Source organism: Chaetodon auriga, chromosome 14 (genome assembly GCF_051107435.1).
Source record: "Chaetodon auriga isolate fChaAug3 chromosome 14, fChaAug3.hap1, whole genome shotgun sequence".
Taxonomy (NCBI): Eukaryota; Metazoa; Chordata; class Actinopteri; order Chaetodontiformes; family Chaetodontidae; genus Chaetodon; species Chaetodon auriga.
The window spans coordinates 14,120,499-14,141,779 of record NC_135087.1 but is presented as its reverse complement, the minus strand read 5'-3'; the positions used below and the strand labels follow the sequence as shown (position 1 = coordinate 14,141,779).

At 44.5% G+C, this 21,281-nt stretch overlaps 1 protein-coding gene across 2 annotated transcripts in view; it reads right to left on the bottom strand.

Moving 5' to 3' along the window:
• The window catches only part of ttll5 (tubulin tyrosine ligase-like family, member 5), a 43,809-nt gene that overhangs the window by 5,868 nt on the left and 16,660 nt on the right, over positions 1 to 21,281 (bottom strand). Inside the window, exons 16-30 of one of the 2 annotated variants that reach the window (XM_076748168.1) lie at positions 20,700 to 20,741; positions 19,673 to 19,780; positions 19,459 to 19,550; positions 18,870 to 18,932; positions 18,064 to 18,212; positions 17,523 to 17,778; positions 16,532 to 16,649; positions 15,906 to 16,052; positions 15,707 to 15,798; positions 15,423 to 15,565; positions 14,568 to 15,149; positions 14,296 to 14,483; positions 12,214 to 12,350; positions 5,473 to 5,671; positions 2,526 to 2,734 (exon numbers count right to left, since the gene is read on the bottom strand). In XM_076748168.1, coding sequence (XP_076604283.1) covers positions 2,526 to 2,734; positions 5,473 to 5,671; positions 12,214 to 12,350; positions 14,296 to 14,483; positions 14,568 to 15,149; positions 15,423 to 15,565; positions 15,707 to 15,798; positions 15,906 to 16,052; positions 16,532 to 16,649; positions 17,523 to 17,778; positions 18,064 to 18,212; positions 18,870 to 18,932; positions 19,459 to 19,550; positions 19,673 to 19,780; positions 20,700 to 20,741 — 2,525 coding nt within the window. The remainder of the gene's footprint in view (positions 1 to 2,525; positions 2,735 to 5,472; positions 5,672 to 12,213; positions 12,351 to 14,295; positions 14,484 to 14,567; positions 15,150 to 15,422; positions 15,566 to 15,706; positions 15,799 to 15,905; positions 16,053 to 16,531; positions 16,650 to 17,522; positions 17,779 to 18,063; positions 18,213 to 18,869; positions 18,933 to 19,458; positions 19,551 to 19,672; positions 19,781 to 20,699; positions 20,742 to 21,281) is intronic. The other variant, XM_076748169.1, reaches the window with a different exon arrangement.

The following is a 21,281-nucleotide window of genomic DNA, read 5'->3' as shown; positions in this document are numbered from 1 at the left end:
ATTAACAAGGTAATGAGGGTACACACTGCCTCCTTGTAAGGGGCTGCACAGTTGTTCTTTCATACCATTACACAACCACAAATAGAACTGGCCCACTTTAAGCGTGGCATACCTCGACAGGAAGCGACTCCTTTCATATTGAAAGGGGAGGGGGGAAAAAAAAACTTGACCTCTGGGTTCTTCACATCACTTTCTTTGTCAACAGTCTCTCACTCTGTCACTCCAAAAGTCAGGCTGCAGCCAGAAACACTGGAGGTGAGAACAAAATCTGAACTCGCAGCATGTCCAGGTGACATATAAGCCAAAAGTTGGAAATTTCACACTGCTCATAGAGAGCTTAAGTGCTTATGTAAACATGGCTGGTGTGCAGTTTTACTTTTTGGTACATTAAGGTAGCTGGTATGTCTTAATGTTGTTCAGACTGACCATAGGGGATAAAGTCTAACCATAAACACACGTTTGGCCGCTTCTGTGTGTGTACAGTATCCTGTGAAAATAACTACTGTTGTGGCTGATTAATAGGGAGTGAAAGCAGCGGCAAGGCTGACATTAATGGTGCTGCTGTAATTGTCACCCTATTAGTAATGCCACACGACAGCCTGGGTTTCCGTAGCTACAGCTGCGTCTAGCCAAACCTCACAAACAAAATACCAAACAGGCTCATTTATTTGTGTTACAAATTGGTCCTTTCAAAGCCTTCACTGAAGTCATACCACTTTGAGTCCTTGCAGCCCCTCGGGTTGGCAGCTGTGGTATGTTGATAGACCAGAGAGCCCTGCCCTGCTGAGTGGATACCAACACGAAGCACATTTGCTTCAAGCAAGTGTGCCGCATGTTAGCTGAGCTCAGAAATCAAAGGCACAGTCACCAGAACCCTTGCCAAGGTCTGTTCAGCCTCTTTTAATCTTCAATTAAAACTGAATGCTGACTAGTCGCTCCGTCCAATCACTGGTCACAAGTCAGCTGTTTCAGACAAAGCGGAGTGGATCGCACTGTTGCAGGATTTTGTCTCGCAGGCCTCCAAACAGAGGAAATCCTTTGGCTGCATCGACAGAAATCTTCACTTCATTTCCTTCCCAAAACAAGACCAAAAACCAAATGTCATTCTGATAAACAGATTCAAGTAAGAACTGTCAATGACCATCAGTGGTGTATCATTCAAGAGACAACCAGTCGAGTCCAGAGATGGTAAATATGTATCAAACAACAGCGCTACAGTTCAACAGCTGGCTAGAAGAAGGTGTTTGGAGAGCCGGATAACCTTGAACTGTTTGAATACACCCAGCACAGTGATTCTATTATAAGTTGGAGGAGCTTAGGCCTACACTGGGATGCATTTCAGATGTGCCTCAATAACAGAGGTATTGAGTTGCCCCTAAAATGAGCGATTGGAAATAAAGGGAAGCAACTTATTATCCCACCATTCTCTGCAAACAATCATCTCCTTTCTCCTGGATGGAGTCGACTTCTCTCTGCCATTCTTTCTTTTCCCCTCTCTTTATTCTTTCTTTTCATTGTTTCCATCGGTGCATTTTTGGTCCTGAAGCTTCCGTTTTTCCCACACTCTCTCCTGTCACACTGGTCGACCACAAAAATGCAGGACAGAGGAGAGTGCGAGGGGGCTCTGGAATTCCACATGCAGAGGGTAAACACAGCCACTGCCAGGAAGACACACACGCAGGAGCAAACACAGCACCTACCCGGCTGCCCTAACCTATTCTACAACCCCTGCACTGCACCACTGCCCTCTTAACTCTTCACTTGCCAGTTTGTCCGGTCAAGTAAGATGACTGAATCTAACACGTCAGCAGAGCACGAGCTACCTGCTGCTTTCAGACCGTTTGGAGCTTCAGCAAGCCTGCAAAGCTGCAATGAATCAATTAATTCACAAAAAAAATGGAGAGTCACACAGTTGACAACTCACATACAGAGTGGGCTTCACTCACAATAAAAACAGTCTGTGTTCTTATCCAGCTGTGTCCCTCCCTCTTAGACATTGGAGGGCAGTGACAAGCCCGTCACCACTGCAACAGTGTGCTTTAAACAAACAATCAGCCCTCATCACAAAGGCTTGCTGTTGTTGTGTAATTTGGCCAGATGTTGCAGTAATAAAGTCATAAAGTAATTGGGGGAAATAGCTGGCAGTTCAGCCCTGTTTCACTCCTTTCCTTTTATTTTCCCCTCTGTGCTCTTCAGCTTATCTCCAAACCAAACAGGATTTAAACGGCGCTCAGAGCCCGGGCCCTTCCACTGAACCACGTTCTGTTTACGGTTCAGGCAGAAATCAGGCCTGTGATGAGGTTGTTTACTGAGCAGGCAGATACACCCTGAGGCCAAAAGACTGGGTGCACTTCACTACGCACATATTCTAACCCTCATTAGCATCAGCCATGTCCTCTTGAACCCACCGACCCCATGCACTCTGTCTGATCCACAAGCAGCGGCCAATTAACGCCACTAGATTTAAGCAGCATCAGAAAGAAGTAAGAAAGAGTAAAAGCATTCAGATGCAAAGCTGGTCTTACTTGATGAGGCGCTTTTTTGCCGTTTTCCTGATCTGTCCCTCTCTGGCACTGCTGGGTGGCTTTGGGGCGAGAAGAGGACTAACACAGGTCTGGATGTGGCTGAGGCCATGACTGTGATTGGAGCGAACATGAAAGCTGGGTGGAGGGCAGCTGGATGAGTTTATGGGAGCGTGGGCATGTGGAGAACTTGTCTGGTCTGACAGTTGAGCCTAAGAAACAAGAAAGACAAGCTGTTATTATCTATTATCATAGAGACAATCAACTCACTTCAGACACTTTTATTGACTTTTATCAATGTTTGCACTGATAACTTTGATTGTAGTTTAACCTTTATGGACGGGCGGTATAAGGCTCTCATTCTTGTAAGAGCCATTAATAATCCTGTTATCACGCAATCTTGATCCAAGAACATATGTACTTGCCGAGCCCACGTGATACTCACTGTCTTCAGCAACAGCAGGTATTCTAACAGGTGTCAGATGTGAAAAAAGAGCCACGTGCAACCACATTTGGAATGGGTTAATATGGGAAAAAAATGCGGCTTCTGGTCATTTAGGTGAAATATCACAGTGCTTGACATGAATTAGTGCAGATATTAATGAAATGCCATCCAGTATGAAAACAAGCTCAACATTTCTTTGCAGTTGGCTGCACCGAGGAGCAAATTCTTCACATTATTTATTTGTTTGTACAAGATCTCTTCAAAGGCTTGGGATGGGGGGAAAATACAGTTTTCTTTCTGACATTTTTAGAGCCACATTTCACTCTGTCCTTGCAGTGCTGGGGAATGCTTTGCATACATTCCTTCCACATCTCATGCCCGTGCTATTTTCTCTGCAGCTTTATACGGCTATCTAACGAGCTAATGGTTTTCCAGCTTCACAGTGCAGCCGTTCAAAGGGCCGGCAGTGTGACAGGGAATATCTGATGTAATTTGTGTGCTGATAAATGAGAAGCTGAGTTTCCAGGTTGCGAGGCCTATGGCCACAATTCAGTTTGAGCAGGACCAGGAAGGGCACCTTTCTTTGGCTGCCAGGTGGCCCGGGGCCAAGCCTGTGGAGGAGCCGCGCAGTCTGCACCCAGTAACTGGAACGTGGACCAGAGCGCCGGAACAGCCCCCTGTCTCATTCTCTCTCACAAAAGTACACACGCATACACGCATGTGTACATGAGCACTCACACTGAATGAAGCACTTCCTTTTGGGTCTTCAGTTAATCCAAAAAGATCAATAATTTCCGCAGTAGGCCAGAAAAATTGGCACGGTGTGATCAGGGAGTGCAGTGGTATCAAAAAGATCAAAGCCCCTGTTTTCATGCTGCTACAGAGTAGTCAAGTTAAGTCACTGACTGATTCCTGGACCAATCAAGATGCATTTCTCTCTGGAGTCAACAAATGGGTGTAAGAGTAATACAAGATAGCAGCATAGCATGGATAAGATTATCCTTTATTGATCGCCCAGAGGAAAAATTCTGGTGTTGCAGCAGCACACAATTAATATTGCAATACCATCTCAAGCAAAGTGGCACACTCACAAATCCCCAAAACCTCAGTTTCAGTAAAGATAAGGATTGCTAGGCCACAGTGGCAGAGAGACCCATGCGGGTGGAACGAATGGGGTGGGATAAGGATTTTAGGGAGGGATGTCCGATTTGATGGTGACACAACCATATCCAGAGTCAGCCTGCCTATGACCTCAGCATGTGAGGGGTGAGCAGGGTGGCTCTGTTGTTGAACAAGTCCTCATGCAGTCCTCACGAACCAGACTGTGTGAGATTCTCCTGCCTCCATACGTTTGAAGTGTGACTGGACATGTCAGCACAAAACAGAAACCTTGTCGTCTATGTTCAGACTATGAGACGATACGAGCAGAGGAATGGAACACAGGAAAGGCAAGGGATCACTTTCATAAAGCGCCTTGCGTAAGACTGCCGGGCCAAGCCAAGAAAAATATCACCTCAATTGCATTAATTAAGGCCCAACCAAGATGATGAAAAAACAATGACGTGAGAGCAACTGCATTACTCAGGACACATCGGAAAAAAGCGGGTGCATCCAATCATTCCACCCTGTTAGCTGTGTCCTGGTGCTCTCCTGTCTCCACTTCTCTCCATCTATACATGGACTCCACAAAATCCTCTGGAAAACGAAGAAATACACTCTTCCTGTTCGGATCGTCTTTCAAAGCAATTGCATAGAAAGACAGAAGGCCCATCTTTTTTCTCTCAACATTAAGATCACACAGTGCAAAATGACCCAAAAACCTCTCTAACTTTCTAATCTCCCTCTAAAAACAGTCATCTGTCTCAGCTAGTTAGACACGACTAAAAGATTTTTTTGTCCTTTCATTACTACTGCTGAGAAAGTCATATCACAAAACTGTATTTGCATTGCAATGGGTACACAACTGGAGCTCAAATCTGATATGAACTATAAAGGTTATACTTCAGACGTCTAATGGACTCTGTGCCGGGGCCTCTCCTGTGCCCTCATGGGCAGCATTCCTTGATTACTCACCGTCCAATATAAACCTAACTGAGTCACTCAGCCAAACAATGTAATCTTGGGTGAGGAGTCATGTTTGGCTCTCCAGGAATGAGCTTCTGTTGAGGAAGATATTCCTACCAAACACCATTTTGTTAAGTGGTTTGGAAAGAGAGTCTCAGAATAGCTTTGTAAATGCTAACATGAAAGCTTTCCCCTTGATGTGGGTGTATTTTGGACTATTTTGGACAGCACTGTGTGGAAGATTCTGTGCAGACACAAATATGAGGGTTTTCCTGAGTTATAACTCAGTAGTTCTACACGTTGTCAGTTTTCATCCATGTGGTGTTGATGTTAAAGTAAGACATCAGGCCAACACAAAAGAAGCCGAATAACGCATTTCTTTCGACTCTTTTCCTAAATCCTAAATGAACAAAAGGAAACAAACCAAAACCTCTTTTATACCTGGTGTCTGCGGTGGCTCTGGTCCAGAAACTGTTGAGACTGAAGTCTTTGCTGTTGCAGTTTCTGGATAGCAAACTGAAGCTGGTAGCTTCCTTGTGTGGGCTGGTAGTGCTGCTGGGGGTTCACCCCAGTCACCAACCTATAGGCACTCTGCATCTGTCCGTCCCAAAGACCCTCCTCATCCTTCAGTGGCCTGTGGCTGGGAGAGAAGAAATCAGAAATCAGAAGTCAGAGAAAAGGTGAGGGAATTCAAATCAACAAAAAAACATGAATGCTGCCTCTTCTGAATCACACAAACTGTGCTGCTTTGCAGTTCATACCATCCGTGTACATCTGTCAGCTCATTTCTCTTTTATTTGCACTCTAATAGAAACTGAAGGTCTATGAAGGTTTCACCTCATGTTGAAAAGCCCCCTGAGAGATTCTTTAAAGAATAATTTCTGGGAATTTTCAAAAATATGCTGTCTTGCTGAGAGTTAGATGAGAGGGTCAATACCACTTTAACATCTGTCTGTTTCATATGAAGCTAAAGCCAGCTGCTGGTAAGCTTCAGTCAGCATAAAGACTGGAAACAGGGAAAAAGCTAGCATGGCTTCTGGTAGGCAGAGTTTTGTTACCTTTGGACAGAGCAAGGTATGCTGTTTGCTCTTGTTTCTGGTACATATACTAAGCTAAGCTACCTGGTAGCTGTCTGTAGCTTAATTTTGAGATCTTTTGATCAAATTTTTGGCAAGAAAGTGAATAAGAGTATTTCCCAAGAGGTTAAACTATTCCTTTAACTTTGTGTGAAGCTGAGATGTGGCAGTTCTCTACATAGGCCGAAAGCTTTCTTTGTTACTCGACCCACTGGTGGCTCCAAGGTGGAGGGAGCGATTCTTGAGAAAGGCTGTCTATATTTGAACTCAACACCCCTCCCTTCAGTGCTCCTTCAGAAGCTACACCCCCCCCACATTCATGGATGGACATTGTCAAGGCAAGGACACTAACAACTGGGCTAGCTTTCTTAACGCACACCGAGGATGTACAGCTAGGGAACTGAGATATTTGACAAAAAGTGTAGTGGTTGACCGATATGGGTTTTTCAGTGGCTGACTGAATTTCATAATAATAACAAACGAGACAATTACTGAACTTCAATTAACATTTATTTAAAACTAACGCGATTGTCCGGATTGGCTCCTCAACACCAAGTGAAAAGTACGAGACGGCTTACAGCGTCCCAGCTGGGGCTCACAGACGCCTCAAGTCAAAGTGTGCAAATCAGAGTCAAAGTAAAGGGCAAGCCTGTGGCAAACACAGGCTGAACTAAAAACCTTTCCTCTTTGCCTCAGTGCTCCCCGAGCTTCACGTTCCATCCACATCACAAAGCCACAACCTGGAAAGCAAACCTTTTGACGAGCTCCACGAGTTTGTAACTGGATTATCTGTCATTAGAACTAAGCCTGTTTCAGCCTCTTTTTTTTTTTTTTTTTTTTTTTTTTTTTGGCCCCTGCTAAAGCAATGAGGTGACCAGCCTCCCCTCCAGACACGCTTAAATTGAGTCGATGTGGAGTCTGGTGTGCTGCTGTATACGTACCACCTCAGCCAAAAATAATGCCATAAAGAACACTGTTGGGAGCTGCAAGGAAAAATATGACAGAGAAAAAAAAGAGAGAGATACAAGTACAGCTGAAGAAATGGGATCCCTGGGGGTCACAAGGACAAAAAAGTTCTTGGAAATTCCTCCCGTTACATGCAATAACATTTGTCCATTGGTCTACAGTAAAAGAAAACACTGCAGACTTAAAATCACAATAGCTGCTATATTTTTAGAAGCAAACTATGATAAGCTCTAAAATTAGAATTCAATTAATCTTGAACAACAATACACACTGTGGGATAATAATCTTGTGTCGCTCAAGTGGGAAAAAAAAAAAAAAATCCTGTCCTGGGTGGCCAAACAAAGACACAAGGGAGCATAAACTCGTGAATATGCTGTCCGCCCATGCGTTTCTCACTTCACATAATGGCACATATATATTGCAAAAACAACTGGTGTGACCACGGGCCAATTCCATTTTTTTAGCTTTTGGAAACAAAGGCTTGTCTGTGAACCTTGCAAGGCCAGAGATTCTACAACGCCAGGAGACAAAACAACTCGTTCTTTGTTTACAGCAGTCATTTCCTTTAGCTTGGCGGCAGTTTGCACGCTGGACCAAAGGGACCTTCACTGCTACCATTTTATTAGCATATGGTCTAAAACGGACTGTTTCTCCGGTCAAGAGCGTATGTTTTCCGTGAGTACAATGTCGCAGTAGGACCCCAAGGAGAAGTCTTTTCAGACAGGCCTTGTCAACACCAACACCAATGCTCCAGATCACCATGAATTTAAAAACAGCAAGAGTTCTTAGCTCAACACGGTGACCAATGAAATAGGGGGAGAGAACTGAAAGAGAGGAACAGTTTTCCATCTGAGTTTCTCATCACTAGTGCAGCACATGTGTGGAGCTCCAACTATCTGGGACTTCCCTTCCTGTCCGACTTCTGCTCGTTGGTGTCAGCTTACTCCCTGCTGTGCTCGCCATCCTTTAATATGCTGATATGACTTACTGTAGAACAACACAGCAGTGCAAGTTGAGCACATGTGCGGCATCAATCTAACTCAGCGTGAATGTGGGAAAATGGACGGTCTGAGATGACATCATGCCACAGTATCTCAAGCCCTGCCTGGTCAGTGTAAACATCAGCCGCCTCTGGCGTGTGAGGGTATTTCCAGCCATTACTCAGTTGTTTGTTTACCTCCTTTTATTGCAACAACATGACACTCAATGGAGCTGTCCTTAAAATACCAAAAATGACTAGCACCTGGGGATTTGGTGTGGGAGCAGTCTAGACGGGGATGCCGAAGCTTTAGTTAGTGCAGTGATGTTGTTCTAAGAAACAGGTTTACTGAGTTATCTGGATAACTTTGCAGAGTAAAACCTGAAATATCCTGATATCCAGACTAAGGAATGATGTTAAATGACAGAAAAATTACAACATAGATGAGTGAGCTGCATAAGAAATAATGCTGATGAGAAATGTGTGCACAGGGAGCGCAGGGATGGTGACAACTCAGTCCTGATCCACGGCAAGCCAAGTGTCACCTACAGTATTCGACACACTAACACTGCACACTGTGGGACGCACACTGCTGTAAAGGTGTGTGTAACTGCTGAAAAACCTAAATCCATTGACTGGAAATTCACTCCTTCTTACCTTACCTCGATCCTATTACCACATCTGGCTGCAATCAATGTGAATAAAAACTTCTCTTCTTTTAAATTCAAAAGAAGAGAGACATCAAACCAATTTTGTGGGGACTTTGTCTCCCATCAAAGAGCTTTAAAATTTTCACCAGAGTTTTTCTGAGTTGGGCTGTTGGTTCAGCAAATGGCCTGTCATAAAATCCTTTGGAATGGTATGTCCTTACAAAATTGGACCAAGTCAAACATCAATCTACCAAAGTATTGAACAGATCTAAAAATACCCTGCATAAACAGGGTTGTGGTATTTCTCAGTTCTAGCCGAGCTGGAGCGAGTCTAACACTGCGGAGATAATAGTTTCCGGTCATTTGCATGTACAGAGAGAAGAAAATGGGGAGGCAATTTTTGCGGCCGGGGTGCTAATGCAGCCTGAGACACATTAATGAGTGTTCACATGACTAATACAAGACAGACTTGGAGCTCCATCACAAACTCAAACCACAACTGTAGCAGCAAACCAAATTAGTCAAAACTAAGATAAATCAGCTAAAAATAAGATGCTACTTTGTGAAATTACGAAATGATTCCATTTACAAATTATCCAACTTGTCTGCCTGAAAAACAACCAAACACAACAAAGCAGTTGTTGTTTTTGAGGCTGTCTCCTCCACCGTAGTCTGAACATCTGACTGCCTGCTTTAAACTGCGCACATCATTTCAGAAGTACACTGAATGGAAATCATCATAAACGTATCAGGAGGTCCAACACCGGAAATGATCCCCCACGTTATCCGTGGGTGTACGAAGACACACGGTGGAGTGAGGCAGCAGCTCTCAGAGTGCTGATGCAGCATACCTGGTAGATCCTGGCAGCGGCACTTCAAAGAGCCGTTCTACTCTTTGAAACCCATCATACTTCACCCCTGTGGTTGCTTAAAGAGCCAGTGTGCTTAACAGTTTCAGTATGTCTGGCACAAACCATCAGCCTGAGCGTGAGGGGGAGGAAGGGGGGATTCAGGAAATTCTGTGTTATAAGAAACAGCGCTGAGGTGAAATCAAGGCAATTTATCCTAATATCTTATTAAAGACATTTCACTGCAATAAGAGGTGAACGCCAAACCAAAGGGCTGGGAGTGCTGGTGTACAAGAGAGCTTTTTGTACTGCAAGCCAATGACAAATGGGGAGATAAAGGGAGCTATGTATTTTCTGGAGAGATTTGGAATAAGCTTTCTAACAAAGGCCACTGTATATCCCTCCGTCTTTGAAGTTGAAATGCGAAGCTGAACTAAAATGGGATTTTTTTTTTTGGATGAATTAAATGCCTGAAGAAGATATGGGAAGGCCGAAATATATACTGAGAATGACTAAAGTCAGAGAAGAAATGTATGATCCATCAAAGCACTGGAGCTCTCAACTTGAATGGGAGATCAAAAGTTGACTTCTGTTTCCTCAGTATCATATATAAAAGCTACATGAGGCTTTCTGTCAAATTATAAAATCTACTAAATCTCTCCTCTCAGTTTGTGGAAATAAAAACCTTTTTTAAAAAGAGAAAAGAGAAAAAAAACAGACATTCCTGGAATTCTCTGACAGCTCGATACAGGAGGAAGAACTGGACTGGAAAAACAAAGTCCAAGATCAAGGCCAAGCTGTCTGAGACACGGTCCCTCACATATCAAGACAACAATAAAAGGGGAGCGGTCGTCGATGTTTTTTCTGAATGAATTACACCTTCAGCCAGTTTATGATCCTGAGCATGACTGTGGGATCATACTCTGTCCTTCTGTTTCCGTCTTTCTCTTCTCGGAGCAATGTGAGAGGGGTGAGGTATGGAGGAGGGAAGCGGGGATTTCAATGGCTGCAGAGGCGAGAGCCTGGAGCAGACAGACTATGTGGGTGTTGACATTGCCCCCTCACCACCGCCTCCACTCCTCCAGCGCAATGTTTTAAGCTGCCAGCATGCTTCACACACTCCCAGCACTCAGCGGCCAATTCCACTGTTAGTTACCTCCACAAAGCACAATTAGAAAGGGAACAAAATGCCTATTTCCAGACAACTCGCCTGCCCAGAGGAGCGCTGGCACTCCGCAATCCTTTTCCAAAGACTAACAATCCTCAATCTAAAAAGTCATGAGAGACCATTAAAAAAGCCCTTAGATTCTATTGAGTGTGACCAAATAGGCTACCGCAATCTAAGTGTCTACAGTAAAGGCTTGTGTAAAGTTGATTACACAGAAATCCTCAGGACATTAATTTGGACAAAGTGAATAATACTTTATACGTGCGCAAACACATCAATCTCAAGACTGAAAAAAGCAGCTTCTACAGAATCTTAACTCTAGGCCTCATGACAGATTCTGAAAAACAAGAACGGCTGTGAACACCAACTACAAAGTCTGTGCCGGGGCACATCAGCACAGCATCTCAAATTCAAGGCTCTCAGAGGAGAGATATGCTGTTTACCTTGGCAGTTAACCCCACTGAGACTGTAACGCACTACTCCATCTCTACCGCCTCAGGGAAGGGCGAATAAATAGTACATGTGAGCACAATAGTGAAATTTGACTAAATGGAGCACTGGAGCCCTTACAAGGGGGCAAAGGTGTGGAGCAATAGGGAAAGAAGTGCAACAGTTTCCACTGAATAAAAATATATTTAAGTCCAGCTGACATCACACTCAGTCATCCTTTTGTAGTCAAAAATAGCATCAGTGTTTTAAAATGTGTTGTTAATAGCATTTATTATTAAAAGGAAGAAAAAAAAGGTCTTGGGGGAAGTATCAATGCTCCTTTTCTTGTCAGCGTCTGTGTCTGATTGACAGCAGCTGGCAGGCACAAAGTAAACAGACCTGTGTTGTAGCTAACAAAACCATTTGCAGACTGTGCTGTTAGCCGTGGCGTTGATGAGTAAGGAGCACACCAACACCTAACTGGACCAAAGTTTACATGCTGTTTAATGTGCTGCAGCTGAGCAGCTAAATCGCTATCTAGCCTGCAAACTGATGTTAGCAGTGCAGTTCAGAGTCATTCAACCAGGTGCAGGACAAGGTGTGTTCATGTCTGTTAGTTAGATAAGAGACTTTAGCAGGAAAGCTAATGTGGGCCTTGTTCATATATTTAGAACTTAAATTCAAATTATTTCTCAATGCACCCCGAAGTAGCTGTGTTGCCTACAGCAAAAAGACCGTTAACTGTAAACAAGGTCTTCCAAATCTACACATACTGTAGAAAGTGAAGACAAAAAATGGAGAGCACATATAAAAAGCTACTAATTATGCAGTCCATCAATGTGAGACAAAACTTCACAGCTTACAGATCTATAGTATTCAATGAGGATCAGTCACATCATGCTCAACAGCCAGTCTGCTTCATAAAGGCAGCATCAGCATCAATCTTTGTTGCATCTGCAGAAAAGGGCTTTGTGAAATACTATAGTCATCCAGACTTATGTATTAATATTTTTTTTTTAATCACATCAAAATATTCCCTGCATATGCGACACGTCTTTGGACTCACCTCATGCTGCTGCATAGATCCGTTCCAGAGTGGACAGCTTTCACTGGCCCTTGGGTTATAGCATTATGCCGCACCTTAGGGTTCAGTGTGAAGCTTTCTCTGTTCAGCATCCTGTTGGCCAGGTTCATGTTGGTCAACTGAGGGCAGAGGGGAAAACTTCAACAGATGATTCAAATCAAACTCAAGAGTTAAGTCACTTCTAGCAAACATCTCACCACTAGTCATCCTAATGTCCAAAGCAATGAATAAGCACTTGTGTTCCTCCCTACACCGACCACCTCATTCTCATGTATCTGGGGGCTATGTGAAATGTACACACAGCACATGGCAGAGCTTGTCTCCACTCAGCACTAAATCCAGGTGGTCCCCTCCCCCCCTTCTCCTCCATCTCTAGCAGAATCAGCTATCATGACTCGACAGCTCAAATCTGTTCACAACCACGTCAGGTCTACTGTAGCCACTGCGCCTCAGTGCTGCCCTGGAAGTTATGTTCAGTGAAATCTAATGGGAGGATTACTTATACTGCTGTGGCGTTTTATTTACTTTATTTCCTCCTGTGCGCTAAACGTCCAATGGGAAAACTGCAAAGCTGCCAAGCCTTGTATAGCGTGAAAAATGTGTCAGCATGTTTTTTATTTTTTTTTACACAGCTGCAGCTCTAAGTTACTTATTCAGGTATACTGCTTGTATCCATCCAAACCGTTTGATCTAAACTGAGGAAATGACAACACACATGTGAGTGCCAACATTGTCAGGCCATTGGATGAAGTGTCATCAATCATGTCAGAGATCAACATTTTGACATATATATATATATTAACCATAATAAATACTTCTTTACCACATGAGGCACAGATACCATTCTCCATTGTATGGAACTGCCATGATGTCCCATTATCTACTGCCATGTACACGGATGTCTCAATAATGCATTGGACATGCACATGCATACATACACGCACGCTGGAGGGATTCACTGCCATATCTGCACAACACGGTGCAGGAGTATATTCACTTTATTGTGACCATGCCTGGCTTTACTCAATTTCAGGTTCTGTATTTGTATACATGTGGCCTCTCAGGAGAGTGAGTAATTACTTAAACCTTAGAGGTCAGCTAGTGCAACAGGGTGTTGTTCATGTTTACAAAGTTCTCCATTTAGTTCAGAGAATGATTTAATGACTTCAAATCTGAACACACACACACACAAAATGTACTCTGAACCTTTAAGTGCAAAAGACGGGACTACTTTACTCTGCAAAATAAACTGCTGCCAAGCCCAGGATTAACTATTCAAAGGGTATACAGCAAACACCTTTCAGATAGACAGAATAATGTATAGTCAAAAGGAGGCCATAAAATCTGCAGTCTGTGTGGTCTGGTGCCATCACAAAAAAAAAAAACTCTGACAGAAAAAAATCCAGTGAGGTGTGTGTGTGGGGGCGGTTGAGGGGCTCCCCACGCAGAATGACAAACCTGTGGGGAATATAGGAGAAGGTGGTGATGGAGCCAACGGAGCTGCCGCTCCCCTGCTCGGTGCCAATTTGCCACATTCCTCCATTTATAAGCATCAATTACCACAAAAAAGTGGCTGCTTGTTAAGTATCAACAGAAATCACTCCCCCATGGTGCATCTGATAATGAGACCTCACACAGAGCTGAGGCTTGATGCGGCTCACCACTGTTTAGGCCAGCCAGCTTCAAACCCCAGTTCCAGACCCACCCCCGCACCAACCCCAGCCCACAGACTGCAGGCAAGCTGAGGGCTGAAGGAAGAAGGTGCACGGTGCGAGGCAGCAGACCCTCCGGCTCCAACGGGTCTGCTGAATGAATGAGCAGCTAGATGCCGCCAATCAGCATGGGGTCAGAGCCAGGTTTACACATCAACAAAGAGAAATATCAGAGACCTCACAGCGAGAGACTACTGCAGAGGGGCCAGATTCTTCTTCCTTACATGAAACATTACACAGATCACTTTACAGTTGCTTAATAACTCAGCAAAGCTTCTCCTTGGAGCACAGTGAAACTTCCTGCTCCAGGTGGGAGCAGCTGTCGGCTCAGTGAAAAGCACAGCGAACTCACGTGTTGTGTCAGCAGGTTGATGTGACTGGAGCTGGCGTAGTGGCGAGCGACCTGCTTGTCAGCCAGCTTTTGCAGGGCTGAGATGAAGGCCTGCTGGTTCGACTGGGCTTGGGCAGACAGGGAGTTTAACTCCTTGAATGTCCCCTCTGAGTTTGACTTCAGCTTACTGGAGCTGCTCCTCCTGATCACTGACATACATAATGACAAAAGACAGAACATGAGAACATGCGAGTGAATGTGATAAACCACAGCGTGCAGAATAGTGAGTTTACCTTGGCCTGCAGAGGTGGGTCGAGAGAGCTTCTGGCTATAGATGTGCGTGGCACTCGGGATGGAAGAGGCTGCTCCGGAGCTGGATGTCGATGAGGTAAAGGACTGAATCCTCCTGAGCACTTGGGTTGGTTTCCCAGCACAGATTGTGTTAGAGCCAGTGGAAACAGCTGCCCACGTTGTTCTCGGGGGCTGCGTGACCACGACGGCAGAGGTGTATGCTGGGGGGTCAGAAAGAGTCTCAGAATGGCAGAAGTGAGACTTTGCCATGGACTGCGCGTAGGACGGCGGCTGAGGAGGCGGCGGCGGCGGCGGGCAATGGAGAGGCAGGGATGTTGAGGCAGGAGGGCAGTGCTGCAGGTGAATATGTGTGCAGTCTAAAGTCACGGGAAAGCTGGAGCAGTGCTGGGAGGCCTGGACCTCTGGCTGGGTTTTACTGGTTCTAACCGCTGCCTGTTGGTCTTCAGACAAAGCATGGACAGAAGGCTGACTCTCAGCGGCCTTGATGTCTGGGTCACTGCTGATTTTCCCTGTGGAGAGCGAGGACTCCGAGGCGCTGGAATCCTTTTTGGCCACAGGCAGAGCTGTTCAAAGGAGGAAAGAAGCCAGAGCTCCTTTATCTTCAGTTAGCCATTCCTCGGCTCTGACACACATTTGTTTTCCCCCAATGAGCGCTAATCGTTTGAAGCTGACCCTTCCTTCACCCCAGATGACTCAATCTTTTTCCCTCTGCTTTTTTGGGGGGTTTACAAATCTAAACAATCCCTGTTTGCTGTGCTTGTATGATAAAATATTAAACATAAACCAGATCTACAGTGTCTTGAATATGGGGGGAAAAAGGCACAGCAGGAACTCACTTTTGGAATTCTCACAGTTGCCTGAATCTCCCAAGGCATCGCGAAGGTCTCTCTGAACGCTCCTCACTTTTGTTCCGAGGAAGACGGTGGCTGATTTATTTTTCTGTGTGTAGAATGTCAGCACTTCCTCCAGATCATTTTCACTGTTGAAAAAGGAAAAAAAAAAGACAGAAGATAAATTAGTAAATCAGATTGAGCTCACACTTCAGACAGTAGCATATATAACGGGAGCAGTGAAGAGCCAAGCACTGAGAAATGGTAGGTGGGCTTGCCAGTTGACTAACCTTGCTGCAGTGATGTACTCCTGAAACACACTGAAGTTAACACAATGCTCCTCTTTGCGATTCTCCTGTTTTTTCAACACGTGTTCTGTTTCCTGAGGAGATAGGAAAGAGTAAGACAGAAGGCATCAAGATACACAAACATTTCCACCTTTGCATCATGTCTTGAAGTCGTGACTCTGGGGCCAAAGTCTGGAAATACCTTGTTGTAACAGTGGATAAACTCCCCTAGCTGGTGGGACAGGATGCGTCTGCGGTCGTGGAGGGGAAGCTGGCGACTGGGCAAGACCACCTTTATGTCTTGTTGAAGGTTACTGGCGGCTCTTTTCAGGAAGCGAATCACAAGCTCCTATGCAGAAGAAAAACGTTTCTGAGAAATCTTTCATTATCGCTGGCCTGAATCACTGATTCATCCTGCTGAACTCAGTCAAGCTGCCTGTGGGTTCTCCTTTCAGGGTTCAATGCCATTTAAAGCACCTCTGAATTCAACAGCCTACAGATCAACCTCATGAGTTCACAGCGATTTTTCCCAAAGGTTTGAGGGCACTGATGATGATGATGATGATGATGTATGTCATTGCAATGCAGACTTTCCAATCCAATCAACTTTTACAGAGACCATGTTTTCCTTCTATGTGGCCACAAATGAATCATACACATATTAAGAGCCAGTGTACATACAAGTAAGGGGATAATCATACCGGGAAATCTCTGTCTCAACTTTTTTTTTGCTATCAGGGTTGCACATGGGAGAGGAACAATGCCAAGGTATTCTACCCATGTCCATTTATTAGGAAAAGTAGATTCAAAAATGGTTATCACTTGTACCATTTGATCGTTGTTCTTGTCTGGCCAAGCTGGGACAGTGTTGGCTCTGCTCTCGGCCAACAGTCTTTGCTGGACTCGCTGCAGGTACGAGGAAAAGGCCATCCGGGCCTGCACTTTGCTGGAGAGAGAGAAGAAGACAATAAAAAAGTGCACAGGTAAAGCAACGGAAGAGGAAAGTAATATATATTGTCCACTGGTCTTCTGCTAGCTTGCTTAAAACTGACAGTAAAGACTATTTAGTTGCACTGGAATGTATGAAACATCTCTTACAACACATAGAACAAGCAGTTATCCTAATTCCATTTGCTGACATATCATCCAGGAGAAGAGAGAAAGCAAAAACAGGTATGCATCACTTTGAGCCAAAAGTTGTTGAAACACAGTGTATCTTGTCATTGACTGCTATCAAGATGATAAACTGTCTTCGTGACCCAGGTGAACTTGGAAAGAACACTAAAATGTTTTGGAAAAAGCTGTCAAATATAAACAATGATACGCTGTGCTATAATTTCCCTGCGTCACGCACAGTCCTGACAAGCACTGAGGAATTTCTACAAAGTCAGACTTGTTATTGTAATTCCTCCTCAAATTGTAATTTCAGCCACACTTTTAAAATCAACATCAGATCACAGTCTTTGCTGCGCTTAGGTATAGCAGCGTGTACAGCCTGTCGTATGTGTTTGATAGTATAGAGCATATATCTTTACAGACAGGGGATCAACCTGTGGTGGAGATTTAAACCTTAGGATCTACCTGTATTCTTGTTTTCCATGCTGTGACATAAGTAAACAAAAGTAATGCTTGAAAACTGATAAAACATAACCTATGTAAAGAGGGGCCTCAATTTCTTCCCATCTCGTCTTGTCGGTGCATTCATATTTCTCTCTAATAAGTAGTGAAGGAGGGGAACAGTGCTGCAGAAGAAAGTACAGTGAGGGAGGAAGATGAGAGCAGCAGCCAGCCTGAGCAGCAGCCCAGACTACAGACTGACCTGAGGTCCCAGCCCTGCTGAAGGATGTTGAGCAGGTCAACTCTGGGCCTGGCATTGTGCGTGGCTGCCTCTGGGCTGGACAGATCCTTGCCGTGGCAGCGCTCCAGTGGTGTGGCCACTTGTTTTCTTAGCTCTGCTACCAAAGCACTGTGTGAGACTGGCTCGAGAAGTTGCTTCGCCTCCTCTCTTTCCTCCTGAGCGCACTCCTCTCCTTCCTGACTGCCGCTCGCAGTCGGGGAGGCCTTGGATTCCTTCCCTGAGGTATGCAGCATTGCAACGAAAGACAAATGTCAGTTGCATCACTGGCATTTTGGATAAAATACAAACATACAGTCGAAATAGGGTTTTTATTGTTGCTGCAATGAAATGAACTCATTCAGAGTCATATTTGGCCAACCTTACCGTGACACAGGGGAGTTATTTATTGGAAACAAAAGTGCATTAGCGTGTGATGTTGTCCCACTTAGCTACACTCTGCTCGGCTTTAGGGGGAAAAAAAAAAAGCTGTTTCCTGAATTGAGGCAGAACACATCAGGCATACCCGATTTCTTCCTCCCTGCAGCAGAGCGATGAGTCAGGTGGCGCTGTCTCCTCTTACGTGCCTCCAGAGACAGCAGCTTCCTCTCATACTGGACCAAGTGACAGCTGTGGACGGCGTCCACCTGCAGCTGCACATTCCCGTTCACATTCCTGAGAGACAGAACAAGACATGTCAACACAAGCGTAATAACAACAACCATCATGATTTATATGTGTATCATCAACAATTACAAAGCAATAGTTATAAATTTTATCTCCAACTGAAGACAGTTCTGAGAAAGATTAGTGTGGTGGAGAAGCCTGTCCAGGCGTTGACACGAGAGACAGTGACGGTCCAAAGGAGAGAGGATAAATGGCAAATAATAACAGCAACAGAGGTCTTGCAGCAACAACCATCCCCTTAATCTGGCTACCTTACGAATGTGGAAAAATCATAGATGGGCTTAGTTGGGGGGCCAGATCTCCAGACAATATTGTGCAATAGTCAAAGCTGTGGTTAAAACTTGAAAGCTCGTACTGATTCAAATAACATGAAAGCACGTTGTACTACAATAACAAAAATGCGGTTCGACAAACAGGCACGGTTCATCTTTAGCCCTCTTTTCACTGCTGCCCTCAAATCGACACCACAATGCCACACAGAGACTGCACGCGTGCTGGAAAAGTTGACGGTGCAACATCTTTTCAGCTGTTCCTCTCACCTACCCAATCTGAAGACCAAACAAACGCCACGTGAGAATCCAGCCGTTTCCACAAACTGATGGAGAGATTTATTCCCCAAATCCCAACCACAATGGAAATGCTTACCTTCCATGGAAAAGTCTGTTTGCCAGCATGTAGTTCATTGATGTCTTGGACTCCAGATATCCACTGAGAGAAGAAGATAATAAGCAAATTATAATAATCATAAAGGCAGGAGCCCCCAATGAGCCTCGACCTCATTATTTGCGGCCAATGTGTTAAAATGAGGCTTCTGTGATATAGCTATTCTGGATGCAGCTGCTATTACATGCACCAATCATTTCCACGACTGCTCCATAATATGCTTTTAAAAAATGCCACAAAATCCCTGCAGCTAAGAGAGCCATGGATCTAATCAAGCAATAAATCCTCATATAGGAATATGAATTGTAAGCACAAAAACGGATTTCCTCTCTAATAGGGGCTTCAATGCAGTTTCAACATAAACTCACTGTGGGCTATGAGTCTTTCTTGGAACATAACACACAGAGATCAACAAATACTGACTCTGTAGCTACACCTTAGTCTGGCAGTTCAATTAGACAGTATGGTACGGCCTGGCTCTTGGCACCATTTGCTCTAATTTAGCCTAAGTGACAGATAAACACCCCTTGGGGATTAAGTGATCTGTCTGTTCCTTCTCGGCCTAGCTTACCCGTACAGCTCCCACGTTTCTGCAGTGGGAAAGATCCTAACGAAGCCTCCTCGTCTCTCATGCTCCTCCTTTATCCTCCTCAGCACTTTGATCTACATTAGTGAAAGACAAAAAGGCACGTTCTGAAAGAGCACTTTCAGGTTAACATATTGTCTTTATTCAACAAAATCTCACACGCACATCATGTCCCAGGCTACCATTATCAAGGCCTTACCTCCTCAGCAGTCAGGCTCAGAGTGCTGTCTCCTTGGCCTTGTCTAGGTCCCAGCTTGTCTTTCGACCCATCTGTTTCTGAGTTACTGGCTGATGTGGGCCTCTGACGCTACAGGGGACAAGAGTAAAGACAATATTGCTATAAACTAATACCAATCACGCAATGTCGTTCCTCTCTCCAACATAAATACCTGCCAATGTTAAAAACAGTTGTGTTCTTTATATGCTTTTATGAATTTAGGAATGCAAATTCTTCCATGTTTGGTAGAGAAGTCATCTGTTCCTGACAAGACATACAGGTCTGAAACATAAGTCTCATTTATAAATGGAAAATGTGCAAACTACACCCTGTGTGATAAAAGATACCCTCTGTTCTCGTCTCCCTGTCCCATTAACGGAGCATTTTTGTTGTGCACTGGCATTCCTGGCTGCCTCCCCGCTGCATGCACTACCAGGCTGTGATTGACAACACTGGCATGCGGGGTGGAACTTGAACCAGACAGCGGGGCACAACTTCACAGCATCACGCGCAGAATTTGTCTTCTAAATAGCAGAGAGATTACATGTAATTTGTCCGACGCAGCTGAGAGGGATACAAAGGCAGCCAAGAAGTGACAAGGTCTAATCCTCCAGTAAAAGACTCAACTGTTGCCCCTAATCAGAGCAAAGGGAAAGAAGGGGTTCTCTGAAGGCCCCTGGAGTTCTTCAGCAGCCTCTGTGACAGCCCTGGGTTAGTGTTGTTCTGAGTGTCTGAGACTCTCCACAACAAAGTTTTGGTGCATTGCTGCATTCAAAGCACTTGCTTACTGAGGTCACTTTGCTAATGTAATGAGAATTCTATTAAATATAGCATTAGGAATCAATACAAGCAATCTGTCTGTCACTATGAAAAAGAGTAAAGCCACATAATCAAATAAGCAAAAAGCAGTGAGCAATTTCTTACCGGTAATGTAACAAGCATCAGGGAATTGCAAAAAAAAGGACAAGGCAAAAGAAGATTAATATGTCTGAGTCGGAGGAAAACTCACCACTCTGCTGTGTGCAGCAGCTGTCGGTGCAGAGACATGGTTCTAAGAGGCAATGGGTGAAGACAGTGAGTTGTGGGTGAGCATCAGCATTACAGTTTAACCTTTATGAAGCCGCTCGCAGCCAGAAAACACGCGACATGAACATGTAACAATGAAACACTGTTACTGTTTGTCTAAACAGACCATTTACACAATACAAGGTGGAGCAGAAATCTGTCTGATTTAGTAATCTCCCTACAGCAGGTCCTGCGCCAAATCTGGGTGCAGTAGTCGCGTGGAGGGAGCCAAGTGCATTAGCTGTTGTGGCATCATTAGGCAACAAGGCCTAGAGAGAGCATTAGTCACTTGATTAGAAATGATAAAACAATAAGCCACAGAGTGTAGCGCTTACAAACTGATGTCACTCATACACTGTAATTACATTAGCAGTTGTTTTGCATTACAGTGAATTTTCCGTGAGGGTAAAAGAATAGCCCAATGGCAGTGGCAGGAATGTACTGTAAGCAACAGAGAGATGAACACAAGAATGGGAATGTTTCACAAGGAAGGGTGAATGAGTGCAACACTTGGCTTGGCTCTTTG